Genomic DNA, 27,524 nt, shown 5'->3' with positions numbered 1-27,524 from the left:
CAGGGTCATTGTTACTTCTCCCAGGATGCAGGATGGACAACCACATAGCAGGAAAAGCTGGGGACAGACATGACCTGACTTCAAACACATACTAATTTCAAGCTGCCGTTGGATGCGCCCTTTGCTGCGTTCACGGAAGTCCACCTGAGCCTCGTTGTACTTTGTCATCACCTCCACAAACTTCCGGGAGAGGACAGAGTGCTGTGGGAACAAAGTAACATGAGTAGACCTCGGAGATGATGTAAACCCCTACCCCACCTTGACACAGCCTAGTCTGCAGCAGTGCTGGGCTTGGAACCAAAACACCAAAATGCAAAAGCCAGTGCTGCCGTCCTAGTGTGGTGCTGGGGAGGCATTCACTGGGTGTGCACAATGGATGTGCAATCTCCATTACCATTTCCTTCTGTACTGAACTCACGTGATAACTTTTAGTCAAAAAGGGAGAATTGTTGAGAACCTGAGAGCCCAGTAGCACTTTCCATCATAACCTTGGCTAAAGTTGTCAACTACACGTCCCACCAGCAGTGCCTGCCAAAGATCCTTCAGTTCATATGCCAAATGACAACCTCAAGGTTTCCTGCTTACAAATAAACATTTTCTCTCAACAGACCTATAATAACTTTATTCCCTGCCCACCTCACAGCATGAAGCCTACTTAATCCAATTTTTACCAAACACACTATTACCATGTAAATTCGGACTAAATCATTACAAAAGTCTAACTCAGGACCTCCTAGCCTCTTGCCCCTTCTCCACTCATATCCAAAGCACTATCGTATCCCCCTAGATGCTGTGTAGACTTAAACAAATGATCCAAGCAGCTACTGGATCAACTCCAAATTCCCTCAGCTAATATTTAAAGACTTTTGGAATGTAATACTACGTTATCTGCTGGAAATTTAGCATCTGCTAACCAAAAACACACTCTGTTCTCAAGGTAGGGTATTCTCATTACATCTGTCCTGAATTCATCCCAATGCTGCCATTGCCACCTTCATACCACTGCCACCAACACCACTCTGTGCTGCTGCCAACACACACACACACACACACACACACACTCCTAATCCCATTTCTTATTTCTCTCAAAAAAGGAAGCTGTGACTCCTGAGCCTGTCTACACTGGCACTCCTGCTTACCCAAGGCCACTGCCAATTCGCCATGAGTTCTTTCAATGATGTGATAACCCTGGATTCAATTATGCCTTCTTACATTGCTTTCCTGCTATATAATATTAAATGCACCGCTTAAATATCATGTCAGAATCCTCCCTCCTTTTTTTCCTGTTCTGTTTTTTTTTTTTTTTTTTTTTTTAATGTTCTCACACTGTAGCTCAGGCAGGGTATCCTTGAAGTCTCAGCAGTCGTCTTGCCTCAGCCTCACAAGTGTTGGGATTATGTGAGGCAGCCACCATGGCCAGGTTCTCATAGGACAAGGACCATGTTTTTGATGGCTCCAAAGTGCCTGACTCCAAACTGGGCGACTCTAACTAACAATCCTTGGAAGAAAGACATCAGTTTCTTGGCCTATAAAACAAGGCAGTATTGAAGGTGTGCTCTGAAGAGTCTAGGGGAGTACTTTAGGGGCCTCCTTTAGAATGTGAGAGAGGGAGGGCCAAAGGGGGACAGTGGGCCCTGACCACTGCTTCAGCCTAGATGGCTCTCCTTTCACAGTTCCTCAAACTAAATTCCAATACAATAGAATCTTATTTTTACTTCAAATGCACATGGTTAAAAAAAAAAAATACTAATTTTAAAAAGTAAAAAGAAACGTTACCTGGGATTTTCGTATCCGAAGATCTGCTGATGACCGGACCTCATCTTCCTCAATATGCTTCTCCATGCCTGCAGTGAGAGGGTTATTCTAGCAGCATGTCCATCCTTCCTTCTACGAAAGACCCTATTCTACACAGACCTACTTACCCATCCTTACACACAGAGGCTATGAACAACAAGGAGATCCAATCACAAAAGATCAGTGTCCACCCCCAGGAGCTACACACTTGACCTCATCAGCCTGTGCTATTGCAAGGTCTCAGCAAAACAACTAATAGTTCAGTTCAGGCCATCAAGAGACTGAGACTTAAATTCCTACCCTGCCATGGACTAGCTGTGTGACAAGGGGAAAACCATGTAACTTTCAACCATCTGACCTCCTGTTTATAAAATGGAAAAAGTAGCAACAGAGGCTGGGCACCCTCTGGGTGAAATGCATAGAACCAGGAGTGTTTGAGATTTTGTCAAAACTGGAATATTACCATATACAGAACATTAGGGAGGTCACACAGGACTCTCTGTGTTTCATATATACCTTAGAGCTTAGAGATAATTTAGAACTACACTTTTAGTGTACTTGTGAGGCTTAGTATGAAATTTTCTACTTACAGTATTGTGTGAAGACTCAAAAAGTTTCAGATTTTGGATTATTTTGAATTTGGAAATTTTGGATTAAGTATGCTCAACTGAACTTCCTTAAAATACCAAAACAAAGATGAAACAAACTGCTGAACTAGGGAGCGGTCACATTGACACTGTTTTTAACTAGGGAGCGGTCACATTGACACTGTTTTTAACTAGGGAGCGGTCACATTGACACTGTTTTTGGAAGCTGTCTTCCTGCTGCTACTCATTAAAGTAACGATTGTAATTTATTGGGAAAGGAAGAAATAATACTGATTTCCTCTCTGACCAATAGCACATACTCAGCAAGTACTTTGACAGGAATATGATCACAGCTGTGAAACTAAGCAAGAGTTTGAGATCCCCAAGAGAATTAAATCTATGACAGTGACTTTACTGATCTGTGCTCCAAAACCAGGAAGGGAAGCAGGAATGAGAAGGTATACACAAAGAACTATCTGCTGACTGAATGACAGACCCTGTGCCTATGTCTCTGCAGTCACCTCGCAAATGTACACAGGTGCTGGGAAGCAGCAGGAGAGAACTGAAGGACTAAGCTAAAATAACCACGCAGTGGTGGGAAGTATACAATTACTCCCACTTCCTAACTACAGTGCTGGGGTTTTCAAGTACAGTGAGAACTCAAGAGGTGATAAATGTCTAAGGATACAGAAGGTTAGTCCAAAGACAGTGTCCAAGCCTCCAGTAAAGACAGGACAAGTGATGTCACTGCCGTTGGGATGACTGGCAGGTGGGAAGTGAGCCCTGAGAGGTTATGTCTGGCTGAAGTGGAGACTGGCTTAGTTCTGGGTTTCTTCTTACTCTTCAGCTTGTTCCGGACGTTGTTGGCCCTTTTCTTGATCTCAGTTGTGAGTTGTTCAAGGTCATCTTTGGTTTCTGGGTAAACATAAGAGGCAGGCTCAGTTAGAAATGAGGACGAACTGCTCTGCATCAGTCAGCAGATGAGGCAGAAACTCTCAGATGCCCGCTGCTACCACAGTGTTCATCTCAGTGGCTTTTTATAAACTACTACTACAGTCACAAAGAATTTTTTTTCTTTTTAAAGCATTTTCAGACTAAGGAAATAGCACAGTGGTAGATCACATGCTTAGCATGCACCAATCCCTGGATATAATCCCTCATATTTAAAATAAAATTATTAATTAACTAAATTAGAAGACATACTTCGGTACCCTATTCCAGACCTCAAGAACCAAATACAGGGTTAGAGCATAGGATTTTAAAACAAGCCTCCTCAATCCAAGTCATGCTTTTAGAGGAATTAACTTGTTTACCATGTGAGCTCAATCTCAGGAGATAGGAGAGGATTCCATGGAAGTTCTGGGGAAAAGAAATTTCAACCAAAGCCCATTAATTTAAATAAGGCAAGGATTTATGATGTGCCTTCTACATGCCCAGAGCTGTCCCAGCTGCTGCATCCATAAAGCACTGTACTTATGGTGGGAATATGGAACAAAATTAACAATAGCTACAACCAGTCATTCCAGAACTATTCTTTGGTACCTCCATGCTTGTAACAGAGTGAAAAATTAAGGAACCAGAGAGAAGATATAGATTCAGCCATCAAGGGGCTAAGTCTGGCAGGGGATGAGAAGGGAGTTCATCAGAAGTCTTGATATGTAGCACAAGGAGTGGCTTAAATTCTGAGAAAGGTATGCATAGAATGGTTATGGAGAAATCCTAGCAGAGCTTCGTGGAATTTAGAAGAGCCCATAAAGGCAGAGACAGTAGAAATTAGTCTCACAAAAACTATAGGTTAGCAAATGGTTAAAAAAAAATAGTGAGATAGATAGATAACCAAAAAAATAAAAAATTTAAAAGAAAATTTAAAAAAATGCTATAGCTTAGCCAAGGAGACTAAGAGAAGGAATCCCATGGAGAAGGAATGATATATAAAGACCATGAGGAATGAAGAAGTTCAAGAAATAGCCAGAGATTAATATGAATAAAGTCTACAGGATGGGCCAGGGTGGCAGGGAAAGATGGAGAGGAAGGTGAAAACACGAGGGACAATTCCCATATATTCTGCTGAAGTGTTCTGGTTTTAGACCTCAGGAACTGGAGAGCAACGGAATAGTTGCTTTTCTTAGGAACATAATAAATACAGTGCTAAATGTATCCACCAAATATGGAACAAAAGTTTGCCTTGGCAGCAGTAACACATGCAAAGTAAGAGACAGAAGGCACTTACCTGAACCATTCCGGAATACCTCATAAGGAAAAGAGTGAATAAAAATGTACTTGATCTGATAGGGTTCTGGAAGGGGGCCTGAAAATGCTCTTCAGTCAGAAGAACACAAACCAAGGCACAGAGTTGGGATGGAGCTGGGGTGTGTGAGGAGCGGTAAGAGGCACTGCTAGTCAGGAGAGGTACAAGCAAGAAGTAGGGGCTGGCCAATGGTCCCAGTAAGAGCCTACAAGTGTGTGTGTGTGTGTGTGTGTGTGTGTGTGTGTGTGTGTGTGTGTGTGAGAGAGAGAGAGAGAGAGAGAGAGAGAGAGAGAGAGAGAGAGAGAGAGATGGAGAGGTGTGATATTTGATACCATATGTACATTAGTACAAGGGAATGTGTGTGCCCCCCTGCTGTTCCCAGAGCAGAGGAAAACAAGCCTGTCTCAGCCACAATGTCAAGGGCCAATATAACAACTCAACTCCGTCAACACTCACTTGGCTCTGGGATCGGTGCAGAGAGAATGATACTGTAGAGTTTCTTAGCTTCCTCCACATGCTCCGAGATCTTGTCAATGTTGAGCCGTGTTTCCTCAATCTATAATCAAAAAGACAATAGCCTTCACCACCAAAGAGGGAAAATATGTCTAGTCCTGAAAGGACTGCTTAGCAGAGCTTCCTGCTGCAAGCTGTCTGCTTCTGTGTTTCTGGAAGAGCATTAAAAAAAATCTTCAGCTGCCCAGGGAGTACCATCTCCACTGTCCAGTAAATTTGTCCATAAAGAACAGTCATTAGAATCCACACTCCTCCTCCCCTCCACACTCACCTTGAGGGAACTGGTGAAGACAACCTAGAGAAGTAACTACAAACAGTATGAGGAAGAGGCCCCAAGTGAGAGCAGAAGAGAATGAGGACGGGGCAGGGAAGAAGGAAAACAAAGTCAGAACAAACAGGGAAAATGAAAACAAGAGAAAGGAGTAAGCGAGAAGAGAGGCAGATGAAGAAGACAGGCTGGGGAAAGAAAGAAATTCAGCAAGGCCACATCAGAACACAGCCAGGCTCCTCCTGGACACGTGTTTCTGTGAAGCAACACTTACAAGCTAACCCTGATGCTGATCAGAACCCAGAATTACAGCCTTGGGCCATTTCTGCACATTTTAAGGTTCCTGTCTGCACAGGTGTGTACCATAACGCATTCTGGTTTAGGACAGGACACCCTCAGAGGACACTGTTGCATGAGCGCAATGTGTACCTCAGCTCCTTCCACAGGCACCAGCTGCCTGGGCACCATGGGCCCTGAAGCAGATCACAGTAGGGACAGCAGCTACAGAAGACTGAGACCTCAGCACCCAGTGTGCCTATCTGCCTCATCCCAAAGTGAAGAGGACATTAGCACTGCAACAATTAACCAACAAGAACCTTGTCACTGACACAATACAATCTTATCATATGGAATGCAGATCTGAAACAAAGGTGGCTTCCAGTGCTCCTTTTCTCCAATGTCGTTTTAAAAACCTAATTAAAGTGCTCCAAAAAAAAAAGCAGCAAAGATCAAGCTTGACCTTTCTATCTTTCACATCAGCATTTTTACCACTCAAAGGATTTTTTCCCCTCTATTAATATGCTAGCTTAGATGTACCATAATTTCACAGTAAGATCATTGCTTAAAGATGTAAAATAAAATATTAATATAATTAATATTAGAGTATAAATAAACATGTACAACTACTCAAATATTTATATAGCATTTAATAGTTAACAAAAAAGATTTAAGAGTGTTATTATTCATATTAGAAAACTAAAGTTGAATAAGCTATAGGTCTTGCTAAATGTGATCACATATGTTATTGTCTATGAATACTTGTGGTCTCTAGATGACCCACCCCTGCCCTTCCCCTTTCTCTCCTTGAGCTTTGAGTCAATTTTTTCTTGAAAATGTTCATCTTCCAGGGACAAGTGATTTCCTCTTGTGCATTCATCAGATCATCAAAGAAATCATCGGGTGGGGAGAGGCTGTGTAGGAACTAGTAAGTACTTAATCTTAAAAGCATGTGTTTGACATTACCCCACATTATCATATATTTAGTTGATACTCAGTCCTTTGTAGTAATTTTGTAAGGTCGCCATCACTGTATCCTTTCATGCAAAAGAACTGAGGCAGAGGCTTCAAACTGACCTTCAAACAAGAGGAAACAGGTTTGAACCAAGCATCTGTTAGATTCCAGACCCTGTCTCCTCACCAGGTAAAGATGCAATGGCAGGCTCCTCCTCTGCTAAGCTCATGTGCATTCATTCGCCCCACAGCAGGCTGATGGGCGTGTCCGACCCATATCCCGTAAGATTGGTTCTGCAAAGCCAAGCAGAGCTGCACATGCCTGAAGACGCAGCATTGATGAGCAAAGACAGACAGCTCTTGAAAGCACTGGCCAGCAAAACCAGCCAAAACAGGGAGTTTCTGATTCAGTGAGAGCCCCTGTCTGAAGACTACAGTAAGCAGAGAGTGACAGAAGGTGACACTCGTATCCTGCTCTGACTTATACATGCATGCTCATGGTGCACACTATATATAGAGTTGTATATAGTTTTATATATATAGTTATATATATAGTTATGTATATGAGAGAGAGAGAGAGAGAGAGAGAGAGCAAGCACACTGGTTACAGCAGCATTTTGCAGAGATCATGTTGTGCCTGACTTCTGTCTGACTGCAACTCCCTATCAGAAGCTTTTTATACAGAAAACAGAAGCATTGCTGATGGGTTGGGAAAAACCCAAAAGTGAGTTTTTCAAATCACCACTAAATTCAAAGCTAACACATCTCCAGTGCCTTTTTACTATATATTGATTTTCAGACTATATACCAATGATCTCTCAGCAATATGAGACTCTATATGATACAATAAAAAAAAAATAGCAAGCAGAGCAGGTTCAGGGTTCAGCTCTACCTCTTAGCAGGTTTATGACCCTGAACAAACTTACACCACATCAAGTACATAATGAATGTTAAGTAGTAACACTAAACAAAAACAGCAATAAAAACTCATTTATTATAATGTCAGGCACTATGATACACTTTTAAAAGTATATCTTGTTTAAGCCTACAGCAATCTTAGTGTCCACAGTAGCCATTTACAGAAACTTATAGATAACTATACTCTTGATAATCGGTGCTGCCAGTTAGAATTACCACAGGATACTAACCAGGCTCATCTAACTGAAGGGAGGAAGCTGTTTTTATCTTTTTCCATTTCAATACATATATGTGTGCTATGTGTACATGTGTTTGCAAGTGTATGAGCACATATGGGTGTGTCTTAGTTAGGATTTTATTGGTATAAAGAGATACCATGGCCAAGGCAACTCTTATAAAGGCAAACATTTAACTAGGGCTGGCCTGCACTTTCAGAAGTTCAGTCCATTATCGTCATGAGAAGCGTGGTGCCGTGTAGGCAGGTTTGGCGCTAAAGGAGCCAAGAGTTCTACATCTTGATCAAAAGACAGCCGGGAGAAGACTGTCTTCTGCAGGCAGCTAGGAAGAGAGTCTGGATCACACTGGCCAAACTTGAGTGAGAGAGAGAGAGAGAGAGAGAGAGAGAGAGAGAGAGAGACAGAGAGAGAGAGAGAGAAAGGGGGTGTAACTTTAAAGCCCTGCATCCACAATAACACACTACCAAGGCTATACCTCCTCCAGTAAGGCCAATATCTCCTAAGAGTGCCACTTCCCATAGGCCAAGCATATTCAAAGCACCCCAGGGTACAAATGCACATGTGTGAACATGTATGGAGGCCTGGAATTGATGTTGGGAGTCATCTTCAATCCCTAAAACACCTTACTCATTGAGGCAGGGTCACAGAGGCTAATTTTGTGTTCATGGACATGGCTGCTTGCTCTAGAGCTCCCCTATCTCTTGTCTTCTGAGGCTGAAATTACAGGGAGAAATCATGCCTACTTGGCATTTACATGAGTTCTGAGAATCTGAGCTCTATCTTCATGCTTGTGTGGCAAGTGCTTTAACCACCAAGCTATCTCTCCAGAGCAGGCATAATGGCCCCTTCCCCTGGACCTAATTCTCCAAGCCCCAGTGTAAGGGAATGAGAGGAGAGGGAGGTAGGGGTGGGTGGGTGGGACACCCCCTCATAGATGCAGCAGGGGAGGGTGATGGGATGGGGGTTTCTGTGGAAGGTGGATGGGGAAAGGAAATAACTTTTGAAATATAAATAAATAAAATATCCAATAAAATAATAATAATAATAAAAGAAAACAGAAAACAGAGAAAGTCCTGGCAGATTGTGGCTGGGTGAGGTGAAAGGAAATGCAAAATGTTTTGCTTATTCTGCTTAAAAATTAGTCTCTGACAAGACTTCATCCAGCAACTGATGGGAAAAGATGCAAAGTCCCATAGCTAAACATTAGGTGGAGCTTAGGGAGTCCTGTTGAGGATGGGGAGGAGGGACTGGAGGAACTAGAGGGGTCAGGGACACAAGAGCGCAGCACACAGAAGCAACTAGCTGGGACTCACGGGAACTTGAGAGATCGGGGAAACCGTAGGGGTCTAACCCAAGTCCTCTACATGTGTGGGATGGCTGACTAGCTTAGTGTTCTTGTGGAAGTCCTAACAGTGGGAGCAGGGGCTGTCCCTGAATCTTGTGGAGCCCTTTTTCTCCTACTGGGTTTAGCCTTGCCCAGGCTTGATGAAATTGTATGTGCCAAGTCTTATTGTAACCTGTTATGTCAGGTCTGATTGATATTCCTGGGAGGCCTGCTCTTTTCTAAGGAAAGGCGGGGAGGAGGAGGAGGACTTGGGAGTGGAGTAGGGGTAAAGAGGCTGGAGGAAGAAAGGGTGGGGAAACTGAAGTCCCTAAAAGGTTTTATCAAGACAGTGTTTTTTTTTTTTTTTTTTTTTTTTTTGGTTTTTCAAGACAAGGTTTCTCTATATAGCCCTGGCTGTCCTAGAACTCACTCTGTAGACCAGGCTGGCCTCGAACTCAGAAATCCGCCTGCCTCTGCCTCCCAAGTGCTGGGATTATAGGCATGCACCACCACGCTTGACTCCTACTTCTTTTTATAAATGAAAAGAATGACCTCAGAATTGTGCTGACCAATAAAAACAAGTTTTCTAAGACAATACTGTCAAATCAACTAAGCTGAAACACCAATCATCCCCAATCAGAAGTCAATCATAAAAAGAACACAGTGAATAAGGACATACAGTGTTGAGGGGAATGTAGTTAATATAGCCTCTATGGAAATCAGTATGGAGGTTCTTCAAAAAGCTAAAATCAGGCTTGTGTATGACCCTGCTGCACCACACCTACAAATACACCTGAAGGAAATGATGTCAGCATGCAGCAGAGATACTGCACACCCATGTTTACTGCTGCAATATTCACAATTACAAGATATAAAATCAGCCCAAGTATCAGTGAGTGATAAACGGATTAAAAATGTGTGCATAAGAACATCATTTAGACAGAAGAATAAAATAGTATTTGTAAGAAAGTGGATGGAACTAGAGGCTAACATGTTAATGAGAAAAATCATGTTAAAACAGACTCAGAAAGTCAACTAGGTATATTTTCTCTTATACAGAATTTACACACACACACACACACACACACAACATGAAAGCAGGTGAGTCACTATTAAGAACTTAAAAGTGGGACCACAGTAGAAAGCAAGAGCACAGTATACACATATATGGCATATAACTCTGCTAATCTGTATAGTAATATACATTTTTAATGTAGTTCCTAGCAATAAAGAGCAAAGGGCAGAAAAGGAGGTGGAAAAGACAGGTCAAAAACAAACTACCAAATGACCAGCCAAAGCTTCCTGCCTCACTAACTGAAGAGCCTAGAAATCAGAATCTACCAGTTTGCCTACTCACCTTGAATGCAATACCCTATTGAAAGAGTTAAAGAGTTCTTAGCCTGCTAGATTTGACTCTAATGCCTAGATTTCTACATTATAATTACTTTGAAAGGTTCTAGCTCTAACAGAGCCCAAACAGCAAATTCCTGCCCTGTGCTTCAAGATTAGTCCCTCTGTGTCCCCTACTGTTCCATCTACACACACCCTTACCTAACTCCCACCCCCACCCCTGCCCCAGCTTAGCTCTGAAGAACTTTGGGTGTTAAGTGAAGACCACTTAAAATGTCAGGGCTGTGTTTCTCATCTCAGACTACTTGATGGACCTCATGATACCAAACACACAGGGCCTGTCTATAAATGTCTGTTTAATGATGTATGGCTGCAATTAACTTTAAGAAATAAGCATGCTTAAGGCTGTGGGAAATGGTCCAGTTGGTAAAGCATTTTTCTTGTAAATTTAAAAAGCGGAATCCAATTCCCAAAACCCAGGCAAAAGCACAAGGTATAGAGGTAACTCTATAATAAATCCTAGCAGTAGAAAGTCAAGGACAGGTAGATCCCTGACCAGCCAGTTTAGCCTAACTGGCGAGTTCGGTGCCAGTGAGAGACCATATCTCAAGAGATGAGGCTGACACCTGAGGTTGTCCTTCAGTCTTCCTATACACATGCACACGTGTGCACATGCATACATAAACACCAGAGAGAGAGAGAGAGAGAGAGAGAGATATGCTTCATACTCATAGCAAAAGTGTCATTCCTATAATGAACTGAATATTGTTCCCCAACTAACTTATACATTGATTCTTAATGTACAGGTGTTTGAATGTAGGCTTTTGTAGGTTACTAGGTCATGAAGGTGGATCCCTTGTAAATGGGATTAGTTGTCTTTGCTCTCTTTCCACTTTGTGAGCTGAAGTTTTTGTAATCTAGAAAGACTGTCAAGGGCCAATCAAGAGGAACAACAAATGGCTTTAGAACTCATGGGATGCGGATGTGGCCCACAGGTGGCCACAGCCAGGTGGTGGGCCTTGGTGCAGCATGGCCTTGAGGACCATGTGTCCTGAGGACTCTGTGCTGTGATGGAATTCTGCTCTGCTTGCTGCCCTCACATCCCTCTTAATCTAAGAGTTATATGAAAACTCTAAGGGGGCTTCCAGTCCCTCACGGGGCAGCATCTCTGGCATTCGCAATAGTAATGCTTGATATCTTTCAGGCATTGCTGCTGGAGTAGATTATGATCCTAGCACCACCCTAGTAGAGAAGAATGCAGAGAGGCAGATTGTCAACAATGACTGCCACCCTTAGAAAACATCTGGAAAAATAAAGTTGTTAGTGAAGTAGGTTGAGATGTTTTTCCTACTGGCTCTGATGTAAAGAAAACCTTAGGGAATAATATGAAGCTCAGAAAGGCCCGCTCTTATTAGTTAAGCTAGGACCTTGTCAGGTCAGAACAGGAACAACGGCTCTCACTGAGGCTGGGCTGGCGAAAATTGATTTCTTATACCCATTTTTGCCCCCAGCTTCCGGATATGGTTTATTAAGAATTATTGATGAGTAGATGTGCATTTTGAGGATTTATGGCAGATATAACAGATTTTTACATAAAAATTTAGATGTGTGATTCTTTTCAGATTTTTTCAAGATTAATTTTAAAGATAAATAATAAAATAATTACTTCTTTGTAACTGCAAAGTGCAGCATGCCAGTAAGAGAAACTGGCTGAGAAAACTGCCTTGCTTGCTTACACTTTATTAATCAATAACAAGTTGCTTGATTATGAATATATGTGGGTTTTTCAGAATAACTGTACTACGTGTAATACTATTTCTTATAAAGGTATGGAAAAACACATTGTTTTTAATAATCATTTACTAGAAGAAAACTAACACGCAATCACAGTTTAACTGTATACTACCTGAGAGATTTTGCTGGGATATATAGGCTATGGAAGAAAGAATAAAGTATGGTGTGGCACATTGTTTCTCCCATCCATCAACTGTGTGTGTGTGTGTGTGTGTGTGTGTGTGTGTGTGTGTGTGTGTGTGTAAAGTTTGTGTGAATGGGGGTTGGAACACTGTTCCTTCCATCCACCAATTGTGTGTATTTATGTATGTATATGTGGAATACTTGGAGTCTGCTTGCTGGAGCTTGGCTCTAACCATTCTATGTGTCAATAGGTATATGTCTATCTGTGGGTCTGTATACATGTATTGTGTGTGTATGTATATATGTATATATATTTGTATGTATGAAGTTATTGGATTCTGCCTTTTGTTTCATTCATTCGGTGTGTGTGTGTGTGTGTGTGAATTTTCTCTCTTCTTCTTTCTCGCTGGCCCTAGCTAGTTAAAAGATTTCATCATTTTCCCACTGGCCACAGAGAGTGGCAGCCCCAGTAAATTAAGCTTTGTTCCCTCAGAAAAAAACTCTGCTGAGCAGCTTCTCTAATCACCAGCTGCCTTGGCAGCAGCCGCTGTAGATATCTGGACCCACCCCAGTTAGCACCTCTAAGAACTGACCTGCAATGGCTGCCTGCCTCAGTTTGCCCATCAAATGGATGCCAAAGCCATTCATTGGCAGAGGACCCCAGCAGAACCCAATGATGCTAGTAGCCTGAGTCCATACTTTTAGGCTAAAAAAATCATAGCAAGTACAAATTATCTACAGGCTGTCCCAAAGTACAGTCACTCAACTTCCTTAATCCTTAAATTAAATTAAATCCTTCCTTAATTCCTTAAAGTTCCACATCAGGTCTGTGAAGAACCAAACGCTGACAGAGCCTAGTAAAGTAAGTTTCTTCTCTGTGGAACTTCCTGGAGCCTTTAGAAAGATAATGTGTGTTCTAAATCTCTGAGAGAGGGCCAGCAAAATGGTCCATTCAGTAAAGACATTTCCATCACACAAGTTAGATCCCTGGGACCCTCCTGGTCAGAGAGAACAACTCCCTCAAGGCAAGTCATCCTCTGGACCTACATATGTGCCAAGACCCATGTATGCACACGCATGCACTCACATGCACAGACACACTAAATAATGTAATTGAATTTTTGAAGAGCAGTATCTTTAAACAAACACATTTCTAATAGGAAAAAAGTCAATTTCTCAAATACTTGATCACAGAGGCTTGGGGCACCTCGCACTGCCATCCAGAATGAGCACTCTTACTGACCAAACAGTCATGCCCAACCCCGGGTCTGTTGTTTACTAACAGTCCCTGGCTATGTTTGGACAGCAGTGTGGTCATAGAGGGTGTATTATGCCAGGTTCAATGGCAGTCCTGGTGATCTTATCTCTGTGAAGGCGCACAGTGTGTCCCTTCCAACAAAGGATGGTCATGACCAGGTACCCAGTACCAACTAGGAAAACAGACTCTAGCCTTTACTTACAGACCAAAGTGCACCATCTTCCTAACCTGCAAGGAATACTGCCTCTTAGGGACTCTCGTGTGGTGCAGGGAAAGAGGGAGAACAGCGGTACCAGAGAAGATTCCTCATCACGGAGAAGATATTCTTTACTGTATGCGAGTCACCAGGGAAAGACTACAGTGACTGGAGACGTCTTCTGACATCAACTCAAGTCCACCTCCACCACTGAACAAGAGCACTGTCTTGCACTGTCCACAAAGCAGAACAATATGAATGTTGTTTGACTTCACTTTGAGTCATTGACTGAAAGGTGGCACCCACCCACAAGCAGAATTAGACACTGTGGAGGCTTACAGCCAGCTTTCCAGTCAGAACAACGCACACTCAGGCTAGCTCTTTCAATTTATTTATTTTACATCCTGACCTGTTTCCCCCTTCCTTTCTCTCCTCCAATCCTTTCCTCCCTTCCCCCACACAGCTACTCCTCTACCCTCTTCAGAAAAGGGGAGGCCTCCCATGGATATCAACCAGCCCTGGTATATCAAGCTGTAGTGAGACTAGGCGCATCCTCTTCTATTGAGGCTAGACAAGGAAGCCCAGTAGGATTCAACCCAGTTCATAATCTAGCAGATGAGCAGGCATGAACTGTCAAGTTCCACCCCACGCCACTCAGGGGAATTCTGGAGGTCCACTTTCCACACCCACAAACCAGATGGTGGAAAACTCCTGAATTACCCCTCAGAAAGAAAATGAGGTCTCCATTTCTTTCCAGGGAAATAAAAAGGTAAATAGTGTGATGGTTTGTGTATGTTCAGCCCAGGGAGTGGCACTATTAGAAGGTGTGGCCCTGTTGAAGTAAGTGTGTCACTGTGGGTATGGCCTTTAAGACCCTCATCCTAGCTGCCTAGAAGCTAGTATTCTGCCAGCAGCCTTCTTCAGATGAAGATGTAGAACTCTCAGCTCCTGCTCCACCATGTCTGCCTAGACGCTGCCACGTTCCCACCTTGACGATAATGGACTGACCCTCTGAACCCGTAATACAGCCCCAATTAAATGTTGTCCTTCTAAGGTTTGTCTAGTCATGGAGACTCTTCACAGCAGTAAAACCCTAAGACAAATAGGGACAAGAACTTCAGTGACAGTAGGACTGTGGAGGGGGAGGGGAGCTAAGTACTATTCACTGAGTGCATGGGGCCTGGCAACATTCAAAATGTTTTATGAGCACAATCAGACCCAATCCTACCCTGTGGAAAATCATCATATAACCAATCCCAGTCTACAGAGGAGGAGAACAAGGCTCAGTGGGTTAAGGAACATTCACAAAATCAACAGCTGGTGAAAAGCAGGCTGAGATCTGAACCTAAGTATAGAAATTTCTGACGCCGTCATTTCTGTCGACATCTTGACACCCTCCTGCCTCATGCTTCTGCCTCTCAGTGTTACCATAACTCAATTCTGTAAGCCCTCGTGCTCAAAGGGCACATGAATCTGTAAGACATGTGACTTTATAAATACCAGCCGGTAGCATCTTGTTTTCTCTGTCACCACCAGAATTAAAGCAATTAGGAAAATTTTAAGAAACAACAAATTTCACCAATATAAATCAAAGGCCTAAAGAAGCAACAATTGTGTTTTTACTCCTAGCTGTGATCCCGTGGTTGACGATGAATTTAAATTATATGACTTTAAATAAGAAATGACATCATTAAAATGTTGTCATGAACTGGAGATGTTACAAGTCTATCTTTAATTACATATAACTTACCCTCTGCTGACTTTTAAAAATCTTTTTTTAAATTTTATTGGCATGGGTGCTTTGTCTACATGTATATGTGTACCAGGTGCACATCTGGTGTCTGTAGGGACAAGAAGAGGGCCTTGGATCCCTGGCACTGTAAATACAAAAGGTGTGAGTCACCTCATGTGTGCTGGGAATCAAACCTAGTTCCTCAAGAACACAAAGTGCTCTTAACCACTGTGCCATCTCTGCGCCTCTTTCTTCTGACTTCCTTAATAAGATGTAAAGTTGAGATACTCTCAAGAATTAAAAACAGAATCTCCCTGGAACTAACTACTCTGCCTGTCCATCTGTTCCTTTGCCAGCATTGAAAGATCTAAGGTTTCTTTATTCTTACTGAGGAAATTCTGCTTCCTCTGTACATTCAGGAAAAACAAACAAAAAGCAAAAAACCACGGAAAGGCTGCCCACCTCGGAAAAGAACTCATCCATGAAGGCTGTGTTGTCAATAGCAATCTCGACCTCGTCCGTGTCATCATCCTGCGTCAGCTGCTTCTGCAAGACACCAGAACAGGCCAGAGTGAGGCTAGAAACACAATAAACAGCCACTGTGATTGAAGGTGTTGTATTTAGGTTCACTTGCGTGCGCACACAATTTTCTTTAAACTGAACAAGAAGTTACTGCTGTAATGCCCCGGAGTTGCCTGGAATTAAATCCAAGCTCTTCCTCCTGACTTTGTGCCAGGGAAGAAAGAAAGGACAAGCAAGTTACTACCCAGCTTATCGGACCTGGGTGCCTTAACTGTCAAAAGCTAATAGCACTACTTCATAGAGTTAGTAAACAAATAAATGAGGTAATCTGGGTGGTGGTAGTGCATGTTTTAATCCCAAGCACTCAGAAGACAAACAGGTAGATCTCTGAGTTTGAGGCCAGCCTGGTCTACAAAGCAAGTTCAAGGACAACCAGGGCTACACAGAAAAACCCGATAGACTGATAGACAGACAGACAGACAGATAGACAGACAGATAGATAGATAGATAAGAATATAATGAACATATACATATGTACACAGGCTCTAGTACACTGTACAATTAATACCTTGGTTGTAGTCATCTGTCTTGTTTTGCTTTGTTTTATACTGGGGGTCAAAACCTAGGCCTTCACATGCATTAGCAAAGTGCTTGTCACTGAACTCCATACCCAGTCCAATCTTGTGGCTATAGGTGGTGGCATTTTTGTACCTTACTCTAGTTGAAGAACCTAAAATTTAGAGAGGTTTAGTAACAGGCAGTCTCTAACCTGACCATATTGTTTAAACAAGTTCCAGGCAGTTCCTTCAAAGCAAGAGCCGCTGATTCTCAAAGCTGGAGGAAAATATTTTCCTGTGCTTAGAAACTACTTATTGCAAAGAAAACCACATTGTTCCATTCCACGAGCTCATGTTTATAAGGAAAGGGAAGTTCTTTCACTAGTCCCCAGCAACTTCAGGGAATGCAAGCCTCCTCCTCATTCACCTTCCTCCTCAGAATACAAAATGGCTACCTAGAGGAAGTGACCCCATTCCCACCCAGCAACAAAAGCCTGAACTGTCTCCACAATCGTTCCCAACTGCTCTCTCCCAGACAAGTGATATAACAGGGCACTGCTGACTCTAAGCACACAGAATACCGGCTGTTGAAAGTGAAGGCAGGGGAACCCTTACACCTGCCTTCACTAAACCCTTCAATGCCTTATAGCCATCTACATCCAGCTACATCACCCTCAAAGGCTCAGAACTCCACAAGCAAGAAAGCAGCCAGGCCTCACCTCGCCTGTTACCATTCTGACAAATCCATAAATTCCCATCAAAATCTGAAACCACCTATGAAATCTCTTCAGCATCTCATTTTCTGTCTGGTCTGGAATGGCCAGCATCCCAAGCTTAACAGCTACATTAAGAGACTTGAATCCAAGCTGGGCGTGGTGGCGCACGCCTGTAATCCCAGCACTTGGGAGGCAGAGGCAGGCAGATTTCTGAGTTTGAGGCCAGCCTGGTCTACAGAGTGAGTTCCAGGACAGCCAGGGCTATACAGAGAAACCCTGTCTCAAAAAAAAACAAATCCAAAAAAAAAAGAGAGAGAGAGAGAGAGAGACTTGAATCTGAGGGTCCTTCTACCCATTCTACAATTATCTCCTAAAAAACTCTAATTATGCCCTCCTGACACCCAAGGTCACATAATGACAGCTCATCTCCTAGGACCAAAATCTCTGCTCAGAAAAGCACACAGGGCCTTTAGAATGCAACCCACCACACTTCACCCTCCGCCATTGAAATGCCTAGTATTTCCTAGACACTCCATTCCTTTATATGTAGCATCTTTCTTTCCATGCTGCTATATACACAGGAACTCTAACCAAAAAATTATCTGTCCAACTAGCAAAATCGTTTACAACTTTAAAATTCACTTCAGACAGCCCAATGTTTGTCTGTCCTATGCAAACTTTCAAACCTCCCTGAAGCTCCCACCACTCTGTAAAGACCCTCCACGTCAACCTCTATGGCCTACTGTCATGGCCAGGGTTATCAAGGGTATCTCTTACAACACATTCACTGATTTATTTGCCTGCCAGCCCGGGGCACCTTCTATGGAATGTTCTTTCACGCTCCCCGCCTGATTTTGGGAAGGCCATTGGGATCACTCAAACTCCCTGAGGAATTTGAGTTGTGAGAAGAGTCAGAAGGAAATGAAGCCTCCTACGCTAACTGTAGCACCCAACAAAGCTGCCCCCTTCCCTTTCCTGAGCCCCACTTCCCTTGGCTGCAGGCAGGTTCTACAGATTCTCAATTTGTATTCTTTCGGTTAGCTCAACAGTTATTTTGTTCATTTAGCCAAAATCAACCTTATCACCTGCAATTAAAGGTCAACATTATACTTATGGTTTAGAGAAGAATGTCCCCCCACAGACTCACATATTTGAATGCTTAGACACCAGGAAGTGTCACTATTTGAAAGAATTAGAAAGATTGTGAGGTGTGGCCTTACTGGAGGAAGTGTGTCACTAGGTGTGTGCTTTTGTGTTTCAGAAGCACAAGCCAGGCCCAGTCTCTCTGTCTGTCTCTGTCTCTCCCCCTTCTGCCTTCTTTCTCTTCTTCCCCTCCTCTCTCTCTTCCTCCTCCTCCTCCTCCTCCTTCTTCTTCTCTCTCTCTTTCTCTCTCTCTCTCTCTCTCTCTCTCTCTCTCTCTCTCTCTCTCTCTCTCTCTCCCTCTGCCCCTCTCTGTGTGTGTCTCTCTCTGCCAGCAGATCAGGATGTAGATCTCTCAGCTACTCCTCCAACACCATGTCTGCCTGCATGCCCATGCTCCCCACCATGCTGATAATTACAGTAACCTCTGAAACTGTAAGCAAGCCCACAATTAAATGCTTTCTTTGTAAGAGCTGCCTTGGTTCGGAGAAGCATCTTAAAAAATGCTCAACTTCATTAGTCATTAGGGAAATGCAAATCAAAACAACCCTGAGATTTCACCTTACACCAGTCAGAATGGCTAAAATTAAAAATTCAGGAGACAGCAGGTGTTGGCGAGGATGTGGAGAAAGAGGAACATTCCTCCACTGCTGGTGGGGTTGCAAATTGGTACAACCACTCTGGAAATCAGTCTGGCAGTTTCTCAGAAAACTGGGCACCTCACTTCCAGAAGATCCTGCTATACCACTCCTGGGCATATACCCAGAAGATTCCCCAGCATGTAATAAGGATACATGCTCCACTATGTTCATAGCAGCCCTATTTATAATAGCCAGAAGCTGGAAAGAACCCTCAACAGAAGAATGGATGCAAAAAAATGTGGTATATATACACAATGGAGTACTATTCAGCCATTAGAAACAATGAATTCATGAAATTCTTAGGCAAATGGATGGAGCTAGAGAACATCATACTAAGTGAGGTAACCCAGTCTCAAAAGATCAATCATGGTATGCACTCACTAATAAGTGGATATTAACCTAGAAAACTGGAATACCCAAAACATAATCCACACATCAAATGAAGTACAAGAAGAACGGAGGAGTGGCCCCTGGTTCTGGAAAGACTCAGTGTAGCAGTATAGGGCAAAACCAGAACAGGGAAGTGGGAAGGGGTGGGTGGGAGAACAGAGGGAGGGAAGGGGGCTTATGGGACTTTTGGGGAGTGGGGGGCTAGAAAAGGGGAAATCATTTGAAATGTAAATAAAAAATATATCGAATTAAAAAAAAAAGGAAAAAAAAGAGTTGCCTTGGTCATGATGCCTCTTCACAGCAATAGGAGAGTGACTGAGACACATGTCAATAATTTATTCCATATTTCTTGAATATTTAACAGAAAATTAATCACTTCTAGCTGAATGCATTCACACTAGCCTGCACACTCAAATTCACATATCAGTTTCCAAAGTTGGAACAAAATGTTTCATTATTCAAGCACCCTTAGCATCCCAGCCTCTCAGAGGGAAGACACCTAGGCTATTTCCTAGAAAATGCAATACCATCATTCTTCTAGAAAGCTTTTGTCCAAAATGTCCTTTTTTAAAGGATTTGTTTATTCGTCTATTTTATGTTGTGGGTGTGTTGCAATGCCTACGTGCCACTTGAATATAGTGCCCACAAACATCAAAAGAGGATGTTGTATCCACTGGCATTGGAGTTACGGACGGACAGTTGTGAGTCACCATGAGCATGTTGAGAATGGAGCCAGGGTCCTCTGCAATACCAGGGCAAGATCTTAACTGATGAGCCGTCTCTCCAGTTCCAAGAATGTTCTTTCCTAAGATGGCCTAGAACCTGCACTAAGGGAAGAGACCTCAAGTATACATCTGATACACACATATACACACAGAAACACCCACATGATATGAACTTAGTGTTCAAACTGGCATACATGCTAAAGAATTAGGAAGAAGCTACCTGGTGAATGGATCAAGGAAAGCTTCCAACCTGATCCTACATCATCTACACATGCTTACTCCTGGTCCTGGGCTTTCTACTAGCACTGTGACCCTTCATTCCCCCCCATTGCCAAATCTTCATCATTAGGATCCCCCTACGTCTGTGCCACTTTATACATACATAATTTAGGCAATGTTTTCAAGTCTCATTTTACATACATATATACACACATATATATATATACATATATGCATACATGCATATATACAATGGTGATTTGAATATGTTTAACCCAGGAAGTGGCACTATTAGGAGGTGTGGCATTATTGAAGTAGGTGTGTCATTGTGGGCTTTACGACCCTTATCCTAGCAGTCTTCTATAGCCTTCAGGTAAAGATATAAAACTCTCAGCTCCTCTTGCACCATACCTGTCTGTACACTGCCATGTTTCTACCTTGATGATAATGGACTGAACCTCTGTACCTATTAGCCAGCTCCAATTAAATGTTGTCTTTATAAGAATTGTCTTGGTCATGGTGTCTGTTCACAGTAGTATAAAACCCTAAGAAACATACATATATAGAAACACACACACACATATACAAACATATATATACATACACACACACACACATATACACACATGCTGAGTGAAGCACTGTACATGAGTGCTACTTCTCCACGGCTTCACCATGGGTCTGTGTCACTAAGGTAAAGCAGGACTTTGGGAGCTGAAGCAACCTTAAGGGTGCCTGACATTAATGGGATTCCTCTGGATTCTGGATGCCCATCTTCTCAGGTTCTTCACATGTGTAGCCACTAAATACACACAAGAACAAGAACACTTAACCCACATCAGAAAATACAAAGGGACATTATCACATGTTACTTGACATCACTGGACCCAGAACTATCCTCTACCTTCTTTCTCTATAAACTATCCCAGGAAGAGGATGAGACTCCTTTCCTTCTGACATGGTGGCTATGGTAAATCCAGGTTCCTCAAAGTCCCTCTTTGTTTCCCCACTCTAGACATAGGGCAAGGAAAATACACCCTGCCTTTTATCCTCTGCCCACATGACTGAGCTTAAACAGCAGAACTTCAACATCAGTATCAAAGAATCAAGGCATGTGGTAATGAGGATGTTACACTAACTGAAAGTTCAGTCACAGGGGGAAAAGTATGCAGGAGAACCACAAGCCCAGCCAGCTACTTCCTCTTGATACCTCTCCTGTGATGAGATGAAAGATACCACCAACGAATCTGGCAACAGCAAGCTACCCAGTGATGTCCGCTCCTAAAGCCTAAAGTATACTTCAGATTTCAAGGACAGCTAAGGCTGACTCCTCCTGCACAGTAATGACTGTCAAGGAGTCCAGAATACGGGCATGACACTTCCGGAGGACCCGGCTATACCACTCCTAGGCATATACCCAGAGGATTCCCCAGCATGCAATAAGGACACATGCTCTACTATGTTCATAGCAGCCTTATTTATAATAGCCAGAAGTTGGAAAGAACCCAGATGTCCCTCAATGGAGGAATGGATACAGAAAATGTGGTACATTTACACAATGAAATACTACTCAGCAATTAAAAACAATGAATTCATGAAATTTTTAGGCAAATGGTTGGAACTGGAAAATATCATCCTAAGTGAGGTAACCCAATCACAAAAGAATACACATGGAATGCAATCACTGATAAGTGGATATTAATTAGCCCAGAAGTTCTGAATACTGAAGACACAATTAGCAAAACAAATGATTCCCATGAAGAAGGAAGAAGAGGGGCCTGATCCTGGAAAGGCTTGATCCAGCTTTGTAGGGGAGAACCAGAACAGAGAAAAGGGAGGGGGGGTGATTAGAGAATGGGTGAAGAGAAGAGGACTTATGGGACATATGGGGAGGGGGGAATTGGGAAAGAGGAAAGCATTTGGAATGTAAACAAAGAATATAGAAAAAAAAAAAAAAAAAGGAGTCCAGAATACAACCTAGCTCAGTCAACATCAGCTTACAGAATAAATAAATATATTTGCTACCTATAGCCACTACTAGATACTTGGTAACCATAAAAACTCCCCCCCCCCTGTTTTTTTTGTTTTGTTTTGTTTTGTTTTTGTGCATCTTGTCAACAAATCCCGTCTACATGCTGCAGCTAAGAAAGTGGATGCCAGAAGTTACAATTAGTCAAGGTCTTATGGCTGCTGATTTGCAGAGTTATAGCTTGGTCATGGGGCCTCTGTCCTAAGCCCTTCTTATTGTAGTGCTCCCTAATCAAAGGCAGGAAGCACCCTTTGCCGAGAGACTGGAGCTATAGAACTTGGCCACAATATATGTCTTTGTTAAACAGTGGTTTCTCTCACAAAGTAAGGACCTGAGCTCCCCACTGTGGTCTGGGAAAACCTCAGGTTACCTCAAATGTGCCTTAGAAACCAGCCAGCACAGTCAAGGAACTGGAGCCCAGCAGATGAACATCCCTCTTCAGTGTGCAGTTTCCTTCACTACAACTTAGAGATGAAGGACAGGAGAGGGAGAAGGGAGGAAGAGAGATGAATCAATAGAGGAGAGGAGACATCTGGTCACCATCATTCCCCTTAGAGGACTAGGAAAGGACTGTGGGTTGTGGAAGGAGCCTCCCTGCCAAGCAAAGGAGAGCACAAATGTTGGTATCATCTCCCTGGTTGAAACAGTTCTTTGCTCCAGGCATAGACTCTTCTTTATAAACCCAGTTTTCTCCTGCCCATTTCAGAGCGACGACTAAATCCCCTTTTCCTTCTCCCTGCTGCCTACTGCTCTAAGGCTGCCTCCTCTAGGACCAGGGTCTGTGGGCTCTCAAAGACAAACACCACTATTCATAAAGAACCAGACACATGGATACATACACATACATACACACACACACACACACACACACACACACACGTGGGGGGGGGGCACAATCTGAATACTCTGCCCTTCTTCTTTGATTTAAAGATCCAGAAATTCTAAGTGAGTATGTGGGCTCTCTATGGGTACAGCAAATGCTCTCTGTTCCCCCACGGAAGGCTCAGATGACCTTTTTCCAATGCCCAGTTCTCCTAAGGACAATTTTCTTTAGTACCAAAACCCTCCCTGAAAAAAAGCACTTCCTCTTTTCACTGAATTTCATCTTCTACAACACCCTTGTCATATGAAAAAAGAGGAAATCAGCAGATAATGATACCCTAGGGAGCCTTCCGCTTTTACTTTCAACATCTCGCTCCGGCTGGGAAGGCAAAACTTTGGCCCTACCTAAAAAGAGGAGACCTGAGGATAAAGTCATTATCATATTAGTCCTCATATTAGTCCAAGACCAGCAAGCCAGAGGACAAGAGCCGAAGTCCCTGAGGATTCATTCTGTGTACTCTGTCACAAGATGATATATGTATGTATATTTATCACAGGCACTTCTATGACTTCAAACATGTTATCTAAGTCTCATATCACCTTTGAGGGACAAATATTACTTTCCTTCCTTACAGATATGGTAACTGCTAATTAGGTTAATTAATTCACCCAAAGCAATTCAGCTATTAAATAGCATCATTAGGACTCTACTCTAGCAGAGGCATGGGTGCTCATGCCTGTACCTGCTCTAGCACCTGAAGGTGCCTCTCCACAGTCCTGATGACAAATCTTCACCTATTTCAGAGGAGGCTACAACATCCTCTAAAATAAATCTAAGCTAGATGACTCTACGCTCAAATGAAAGAGATATTATGCATGTATTCCTGCCGCTGCTCATGAATGTGGACAGACTGCCATCAGCTGCCATCTTGAACAGGTTATTTCTCTCTGCCTCAGTTTCCTCGATAGTAACATGACCCGAATACTCTGTTCGGAAAAATTCTTGTGAGGATCAAATCAGCTATTACATAACAAAATGTTTAGAGCAACTCTGGGTACACATTACATGTGACCCCAATGCCAGTTCTCAGAGGTCACTGAGGTAGAAAGTCATATCACCAGAATTTCATTTAAGCGATGTGGATTCTGCTCCAGCTGTATTCACAGATTTACTGCTCTTATCATCATTCCTTTCTAATGCTTTGTCCTTTCAGTTTTGATTTATATTAAGTGCTATTTAGAAAAAAGTTTTTGAAATTCCAATGGGTAAACTTGAGGGACTATTGTATTATTATTCTAAGGCTATCATTAATTCATATACTGTGGAATTGAAGGTTTTCTTGTGTCTTAGTATAAGGTCAACATTTCTTAATCTTCTATGTATATTTCAAAATATCTTCCATTCTACTTGTTGAAACACTGAAATCCCATCCCACATGTTGAGTTAGCGTCTACCCGGTTCTGATTCTCAAGACCTACGCTAGATCCTGAGTGAATGTTCTCAAGAGAGGAAGGAGGTGGAGGGAGGCCTTGTTGCTAGACACTACAGCTATAAATAAAGTTAGGAAGGCTAATTTCTTTGGAGTCACTCAGCTAAGGGACAATGCTCGTTTCAGATCTGTCTTTGATACCTTCTAATCTTCATTACCACATTAACTTGGAGAAGGATCTCAAGGCTTCATAACCAACCTCCACAGCCAAAATACTCTCCTTCTCCCCCACAGGCGTCTGTGCTCCTTCACTCATCCTACAGCGAGAACGTCTAGCATTTGCCAAGTCACACACAGTCCAAATGCTGGAGACTCACTCATGGGGCACGCTCAGCATCCCTGGCTCTCCAAGCTCTCTCTGGCTATAGTAGGAGTCCGCTGGGCAAACAGATGACTATAATACCACATGAGGAGGTGGGCAACAATTATAATGAGAAATTACACACAGGAGAAGACAGAGTGCCCAACCTCGCCTGAACACAGAGAGCCTGCCAGAGGTGGAAGCTGATGAGAGCATGTCTGCAGAGTAACACTTGTGAAAAGTGAGCATTTACCCAGAGGAAATTTCCAGCAACCTCGCCTGAACACAGAGAGCCTGCCAGAGGTGGAAGCTGATGAGAGCATGTCTGCAGAGTAACACTTGTGAAAAGTGAGCATTTACCCAGAGGAAATTTCCAGCAAGACCAGTCTGAATAAAGACCACACCCTGCATCCTCTCTCACCCATGAAGCTGTAAGAGAAAACTCACAAAATAGTTTCTTCTTACTCCTTCTGAGCTCAGCTTCCCGTTAGGTCTTTTGGCCCCTCCCCCAGCCTCCTTCACTCCTTTTCTAACATTCATTTATTCCTCTCCATCCAGTCCTGGCCACTGAGTACCTTTCAGGGATACAGAGAGGACGGAAGGAACTGACAATGTCTTATTCCCTCCTAACTGTTGAATCCTTCCTTTCACCTGGCCCCTTAACCTCCTTCCCAGCATGATCCTTCAGTAATACTCAAATCACCTCAGCAACAGGTAGCACTGACTGACAGTCAAGGCAACCTGAAGACTCTTCTAAGATATGTACTTTATACCATAGCATTTAATCCCTACACTGTTCTAGGGACTAGTGCTGAAAGATGCCAGCTACCCTGCCAAGACTGTGTGCCCAAGCCAGGGAAGCCTTTTGGAGAAACTTCCCACCCCTGACCCCACCCCAGCTGCAGCACAAAGCCTTGGCCCGGGGTCATGCATTTCCAAAACAATGTAAAGCAGATGTCCTGTAAACATAATGTAATGAGGATTATTAGATGATATCAAAGAGAGGTCTACAATGAGCGGTGTCCCTTAGCTGAGTGACTCCAAAGGAATTAACCTTCCTAACTTTATTTATAGCTGTAGCATCTACCCACAAGGCCTCCTTCCACCTCCTTCCTCTCTTGAGAACAATCACTCTGGATCTAGGTAGGTCTTGAGAATCAGAACCAGGCAGACACTAACTCAACATGTGGGGGTGGGATTTCAGTGTTTGTTTCAACAAGCAGAATGAAAAGCAAGGTCATGAAAACCAAGGAAAGAGGGAGAAATTGTGTGGGGATGGGGTTAGCACAAGTGGGCGCAATGTGGTGTCCTGGCTTAAATCCTAGAACAGAAGGGATTTTAGTGGGATAAAAGACACACCCTGGTGTTTAGTGAGGAATCTTGTGCCAGTATTGCTCTTTGTTTGATGAATGTACACTGAAAAATGAGACGAGTAGAAAGCATCTCTCTGCACTACCTCTGAAATATGAAAGTATTTTTAAAGAAAGAAATTATTTTTTTAAAAAAAAGTAAACAAACCTGATGTTATATCAAGCTTTCCTGACCCAGACAGCTGGCATACCCAGACAGTACACATTCTACTAATCTCTTTAGGCAGTAGCTGTACTTCACTCTGTCTCCATACACACTGGGAAATGTCGCTATGGAAACAGCCAAAAGCCACAGAGCAGGGTGACGTAACAGGAAAGACAGTGGTGGGAAAAAGCTCAAGTGGGGTTGTACACAAAGAAGTCTGTCTGGGACTACCAAACGTGCAAGTAGGTAAATTCATCAACAGCATTAACTCAGTTCACCTATTAATGGCTTGGAATTCAGCTGTCTACACTTCAGCTGGGTAGGAAATAAATGAAGTACATGTGCCTTGCTTTTTTCCAGGGCCTGACAGGGCTGGCAGCTACTGAAAACTAAAAACTGGAGAGAGAAAAAAAAATAAAATAAAAATACAATATACATATGTATGTATATTGCAAACTAATACAATAATAATACTATATTAACTATATGACTGTATTTGTGTCAACAAAATAATCTGTGGAGTCAGGGAATGCAGGGTTAAGTATTTAGCCCAGGAAGATTTCCCAGGGTGATGAGCCCAGCCACGGGGAGAAAATGAAGTAGCTGGGTTTTCAGTTAGGTATCTACAAGTCTGTCTGCCAGTGTTTTTCTGATGAAAGACAGGCTCTGTGAGATCCTGACCTGGAATTTTAATAAAGGGAAGAGCCTTGGAATTCATTTTTCTACCTTGGGGATGAACCACTGACTTTTGGCTTCATTAACAAAGTTATGGATTCCCTGAGTAAATGTTCTATTCCAATCAGGTAAAGCCTCACCAACTACAGGGAATGGAACAAGAAATGCCAATCATAGTATGAATAAGGGATGGGTAAGAGCCAAGCTGATG

General features: G+C 42.8%; 2 protein-coding genes across 3 annotated transcripts in view; both read right to left on the bottom strand.

Moving 5' to 3' along the window:
• Window positions 1-27,524, bottom strand: part of Dtx4 (deltex E3 ubiquitin ligase 4) — an 852,074-nt gene that overhangs the window by 58,292 nt on the left and 766,258 nt on the right. The window lies entirely within an intron of this gene.
• The window catches only part of Stx3 (syntaxin 3), a 43,154-nt gene that overhangs the window by 9,496 nt on the left and 6,134 nt on the right, over window positions 1-27,524 (bottom strand). For both annotated transcript variants that reach the window (XM_052189382.1, XM_052189384.1), the window contains exons 2-6: window positions 16,034-16,117; window positions 5,086-5,185; window positions 3,222-3,296; window positions 1,777-1,844; window positions 93-201 (exon numbers count right to left, since the gene is read on the bottom strand). In XM_052189382.1, the coding sequence (XP_052045342.1) occupies window positions 93-201; window positions 1,777-1,844; window positions 3,222-3,296; window positions 5,086-5,185; window positions 16,034-16,117 (436 nt within the window). The remainder of the gene's footprint in view (window positions 1-92; window positions 202-1,776; window positions 1,845-3,221; window positions 3,297-5,085; window positions 5,186-16,033; window positions 16,118-27,524) is intronic.

The sequence above is a fragment of the Apodemus sylvaticus genome, chromosome 1, assembly GCF_947179515.1.
Source record: "Apodemus sylvaticus chromosome 1, mApoSyl1.1, whole genome shotgun sequence".
Classification (NCBI taxonomy): Eukaryota; Metazoa; Chordata; class Mammalia; order Rodentia; family Muridae; genus Apodemus; species Apodemus sylvaticus.
Note: the sequence above shows the minus strand (reverse complement) of the source record. Positions and strands in the feature narration are given on the sequence as shown.